General features: G+C 39.9%; 1 protein-coding gene across 1 annotated transcript; it reads left to right on the top strand.

Moving 5' to 3' along the window:
* Positions 1–1,385: 1,385 nt before the first annotated feature.
* LOC108437635 lies at positions 1,386–5,236 on the top strand. Its single transcript, XM_017714847.2, has 6 exons — positions 1,386–1,474; positions 2,248–2,610; positions 3,397–3,504; positions 3,921–3,953; positions 4,902–4,970; positions 5,095–5,236. The coding sequence occupies exons 1-6, from the start codon at positions 1,408–1,410 to the stop codon at positions 5,100–5,102; spliced, it is 648 nt and encodes a 215-aa protein (XP_017570336.2). The 5' UTR covers positions 1,386–1,407; the 3' UTR covers positions 5,103–5,236.
* Positions 5,237–5,531: the final 295 nt, after the last annotated feature.

Here is a 5,531-nt window from a genome sequence, read left to right as displayed (position 1 = left end):
GTTTGTGTTATTTTAAATAATTGAAATATAGAAAAGAAAAGAAAAAAAAAAGCTTAGTGTAAGTTATAGTAGAATTGTGTGATAAAACTTTAGGCTCACCAGTGGGCCCTGCCTATATAACGGGTTAATTAATTTCAGTTCTGATCTGGAAAAAACTTACTTTGAGATTTTTAAAAGCCATTTTAAACACTGATGTTTTAGTGGGTTGCCAAGAATTTGCAGTAGCGTTAATAAATAAATAAAAATAGTGAAACTTGAATCTTGATAAAAACAAGTCAAATACTGCATCATTTGGTCAAAAGTTTTTCAGGCCATTGCTTTGCAGTGTCGATTTTTTGTCAGCATCGACACTTCAATTCAGCTTTATGCCCTGTCAGTCTTTGACATTCACAAGTTATTAATAACTGTTAATGAAAGTGAGAGGAGGTATATTTTGACAAGCTTTAGGAAGCAATCTGACTGAAAAACTGATGGCCTCATTTTTAAGACGTTTACCTTAAAGGGAAGTTTCTATTCTTTTTTTCCATTTTCAAATTTCTGCATAACTGGTGATGCCACAGACATCTGTGACTGGCAGTCCAAGAGAGCATAATGGACCCCTTTCTCTCTCATTGTGTAGGATGACCTTCCCTCTCCTCCATCACTCTTGGTGATGCTAGCCAGTGCAGGCGCCTGTTAGCTGATGAAACAGAATTGATGGTTCTCCTCCAAGCATGTTGAACTGTCAAAAAGATGTGGTGCTGCTTCACATGAGGAAACACATGTGCCTTCACCCTCCTAGTGCTGGTAGTATTGTGTCACATGCTTGTTGACATGGCAACAGTTACATTTTGTCCTATAAAAGGCATAACATCTAAAGTGGATTCATTTATGTATGATGTGCATGTCTAAATAGTGAAATATAGACAAACATGAAGGTACAGATAAAGTTTTACACAAAAAAAGTTTTCAGTTTCCTGAAAGGAAAAGAAAGACTGGACTTTTATACTATACTTAAGCAAATATATATGTGTATAAAATCTGTTTCAGTGCCACAGTTAAGTCTCTATAAATATAATGTACATGAATGGAAATGCATAAACTAAGCAAGCTGCACCTCCTGATAGATGTGAATTAACCACTACTGTCATCATATCTTTATTTGAATTTGTGATTAAAGTCATTTAATAAAAGCACTGAACCAGAATGACTTTAATCAGCTGTTTGTAAACTGTTTATCACCTCTAGTGATTTTTCAGATAAACTTTTTGTAAATCCCCGACTCTGAAGCAACAGCTTCTGAGTATCTGTGGTTTGTTAGTTTGAGTTTTTTTTTCAGGAAGTGATGTTAAGAGCAATCTCTCACCATCACTGCATTTTCCAAGGCTGTTTTTCAGATACTGCAGTGTTAAGCAGGTGAAACACGCAATGGTTCTGCTCTTTGAGCTGAGATTCTTTGGATTGTGGACGCTTTGGTGGTGCTGTTTGGTTACAGGTGAGCTGATTCTCATAAACATCTATATTAGCTGTTTCTTCATGATGGTTATGGTGGTTTTCATGGCTGATGATGTGAAAGGACCGGCCGTTTTTGGTCCGTTTATGAAGAGGAACCAGAGAGTGGATCACACCTGTCCTGTTAGAATCTCTCAGTCTCAGCGGGCATGCCCGGTGCAGGAAGACAGAACCACTCTCGTAATCAATCAAAGAGTTTATTAAGTCTTCTGCACAAAGAAAGAAGGGCACTCCTTCTTTTATACAAACACGTCCTGCCCTGTTGCGTACAAGCAAACAGGGTGGACCCAAATAAGTTGTCTAACAGTCATGAAATGCTAAGCTGACAGAAACACACTCACGGACCACCGGAACTGCCCAAGGGAGGGGGGCTTCTGCTCTGTGTACGATAATCTTACTTACAAAAGGGAACAAATGGTTCTGGACGGAATGTTTTCCGATAAGAGGAGCAAGTTGTTTGTGCAAACTGCCAAGGACAGCAGCTATACTTGCTGCAAAATCTGCTTAGAGCAGAGTTGGAGCAGAGTTAGCCCTTTCATTCCCCTCTTTTATGCCTCACCAACTGGTGGGGCATAACATGGCAAGTTACTGTGGTGCGTGAGAGCACACATACATATTGTTGGTGCTGGAGATGAGAGGCTGGTATACGGGCCGCGGGGGTCGCATCGCGGAGGCCAGCGCGTAGACCCTTTCCATGAGGCATCTGAAAAAAAACAAGGGCCCAAACACAACAACAGTTTTCTTGCTTTCACACAGGATCTGGAGGATGTCAAATGCCTTATGTTGGTGGCATCAACCTAACCACTGATCTGCAGTCTGATGTTCTGCTGCCATGTAACTTTGAAGCAATCCTCCTCAGATCAAACCAGACTTCAGATATAGTAGCAGTGTGGAGTCACAGGACTATACCAGCACATAATCTAGTGGAGTTCAGACCGCAGGGGGTGATAGTGTTCTGGAAGAACAGAGGTGGACGTATAAAGACGTTCACCAAGCTCTCAGAATCTGGAAACTTCTCCATCCTCCTCCGTAATGTACAGCAGTCTGATCTGGGCCTCTACCGCTGTGAGCTTCATGAGGGAATCAACTGCAGCATCGTCTATCAGGAGGTGCAGCTTGGTTAGTTTTTACATTTCCATTCATATTATACATTATATTTATAGATACTTAACTGTGGCACTGAAACGGATTTTATAAACACACAAATATATACACACATTGATATGAAGGCTGAGGATTTGCCTTTAGTTTCCACCCGGAACGCAGCAGAAAGGGAGCACGCTGCTCAGACAGAGAGAGAGAGAGAGAGAAAAAGAGAGAGAGAGAGAGAGAGAGCTGAAGGCCTGAGTTAGCAGTTACGGTCATTATGTAGCTTAAGTTAAACGTAATGTAAGTGATAACCTGTGAGAGAGTTCATTGTTATACGGAGTGAGGTAATGCTTAGCAGAGCGTTAGTTATGTGCCTTGGGCACATCATTTTAGGTGTTCACTGAAGTTGTGTAGCTGGTACGAATTTCAGCTGTTTTAGTGCATGTTTATGTAGAAGCTCATGATCGTTGTTCTCTTCTGTTTGTTTCCGTAGACCATATCAGTTTCATATCATTTCAAGTCATCGTACCAGCTCATATCAGCCTTATATCAGCCTAGCGACTAACACCAAGTTACATTCGGACGCATGCTTTGCTGCCAGTTCCATGAGTCAGCTTAAGAGTGCACAAGACTGCATTGAAGAAGCATGAGAGCTATGGATGATCTGCTGTCGTTCAGTAAAGCACAACTAAGTTCACACTGACTGCTGCGTTTTTCCTGGGCTCTAATAGGCCTTCCCAGTTTGATGTCCATACAGTTTTGCATGCATATAAAGACAGATCTACATTCTTAACCTAGTGGATTATTTATTTACAGGTGTTGCTGCTGTTTCTGAATACCAGGAATCCATCATAGCAGAAGCATCAGGAGGAGCAGTATTGGTACTTCTGTTAACAGCATGTGTTTGCTACATAGGGACTAAACGTGAGTGTTTGAATATAGAGTTTATTAGCTCAAACTACATCAGATATAAATGATCTGTTATGTTTATTTCGTTATTGAAGCCATGTCTTAAAAGTAGGAGTATTTCTTATCAGTAGAGATGCCTCAAAACTCCACTACTGACATGTTTTCCTTGCTGAATAAAAAAAAAAAACAGCTTAGTCCAGCATGACAAGGTGGTTTAATCTAGTTTATGCTGCTCTGGTGCTGGTTTAAGCTGGTTTATGCCAGTCTGGTGCTGGTTCAAGCTGGTTTAGGCTGGTCTGGTGCTGGTTTAGCTGGTCACTCAGCATGTTCATATGCTGGTTCTGTTGGATTTTCTAGCAGTTCAGTTTCAAACTATATTGAGAAGGTTAACTGACAACAGAGTTCACTGAAAGTTATTTTGTGTGTTGCAGGAAGACTCCATATGAGGAAAAAGGATGTTTGGGGTAAGATATGTGCTATGCAAAATTGCAAAGTTACAGTGCTGCAGCACAATTTTACTGCTTTACTGCTTGTATAAGTGTTGGATTGCAAGTTTATTAGGTAAACCTACCTTGCAGCTCCACTCACTGGCCACTTCAGAAACATCTGTAATACTGGTGCACTTAACACGTTTACAGTTACTTGAAAGTAGCCCATCTGTTGGGTCACAATTTATCAGCCCCCCTCTACCCAATCCGTCACTGAGAAAGCACCACCACAGGACCACTAGAGCCCTTTCTCAGCACGCACATAACATGTCGCATGGAAGTGTGTGTAGTGCTGGTTTGAATGTATTAGACACAGTGTTGATACACCGCTACGTCACTAACGATGGCCCAGTTCAGGTAAGATTAGGGAAGAATTTTGTCATACTCTGGTCAGTTTCAGAATCAAAACATGATAATGTGCCTCAGGTCAATTTTAGACTGAATTTTGAAATTTTCATTTTCCAAAAGCAAAATACCAACATTTCAGGCCCGGTTAAAGCTCTAAGCTATAATGTCTAAATGGATGGCTATATGGTGGACCAACAAGGAAACTCTTACCAGCACTGCATAGACTAACATACAGTATCACTGATATCACTACTGTAAATGGTCCACCACCCAAATTCCTGCTCAGTGGTGGTCCCTTCTTCTGATGAACAGGGTAAAACATTCTTTGTCCATTTCATCAGTTTCACTCACCATATAGGAGCACTTTGTGGTTCTACAATTACAGACTACAGTCCGTCTGTTTCTCTACATACTTTGTTTAGCTCTCTTTCACACTGTTCTTTAATGGTCAGGACCCTCACAGGTCTGGTTTAGGTGACCTGGAGTGAATGCTGCTGTAGAATTTGTTGGATTACTGAATAAAACCATAAGATGTCCTAAACTAAAGATAATATATATGCAATCTTTTTATTCTAGGACAAGCACTTGATTACTCGGTGTACACCACTGTCAGCTACACAGTGGTAGACGACTGTTACAGAGACGGTAAATATCAGTGCTTTTCTGTTTACTGATGATCAGTGAATGTAAGATCGTTGTATTTCTTGATGTGGTGTGTTTGTTCAACCTACTGTTATTTTCTTTTCACTGTAAATTTCATCCTCACCAGGTGTGTGATGGCCTGATCTATATCACCACTGGCTGATTGGAAGTGGAGGCAGCATGCAGTCTTTGCATCACTGGTGTAGAGATTAGAGTGTGAATTTTAAATCTGCTTCATGTTTTGCTCAATAAATGCTTTGAAAAATGTATTTGTGCTTTACTATGCTGTAGACCATTTTGGAAAATATTGTTATAAGAACATTATGATTTGTTGTGATGTTTATGAGGGTCTGTGTGTAATTGCTATTACAAAGAATACTTATATATATATTTTTATAATACTTTATATATAGGTATATAATTATATAATAATTATATAATAAGTATGTAATTTTAATATTTCATTAAATTTAATATTCACTTTGCCATTCCACTCACTGCTTAATCTTGAATGTTGTCCATCCATCCATTTTCTAAGCCGCTTCTCCGTCAGGGTCGCAGGGG

This window comes from Pygocentrus nattereri, chromosome 23, assembly GCF_015220715.1.
Source record: "Pygocentrus nattereri isolate fPygNat1 chromosome 23, fPygNat1.pri, whole genome shotgun sequence".
NCBI classification, from domain to species: Eukaryota; Metazoa; Chordata; class Actinopteri; order Characiformes; family Serrasalmidae; genus Pygocentrus; species Pygocentrus nattereri.
The sequence above is the reverse complement of the archived record's forward strand: the minus strand, read 5'-3'. Positions and strand labels throughout refer to the sequence as shown.

What these genes read in the sequence shown, in the direction of transcription:
- LOC108437635 (XM_017714847.2), top strand. Translation starts at nt 1,408, where the DNA reads ATGGTTCTGCTCTTTGAGCTGAGATTCTTTGGATTGTGGACGCTTTGG. An exon ending in GTGGTGCTGTTTGGTTACAG is followed by an intron (nt 1,475 to 2,247) that starts GTGAGCTGATTC and finishes GCTTTCACACAG; the next exon opens with GATCTGGAGGATGTCAAATG. An exon ending in GAGGAAAAAGGATGTTTGGG is followed by an intron (nt 3,954 to 4,901) that starts GTAAGATATGTG and finishes TTTTTATTCTAG; the next exon opens with GACAAGCACTTGATTACTCG.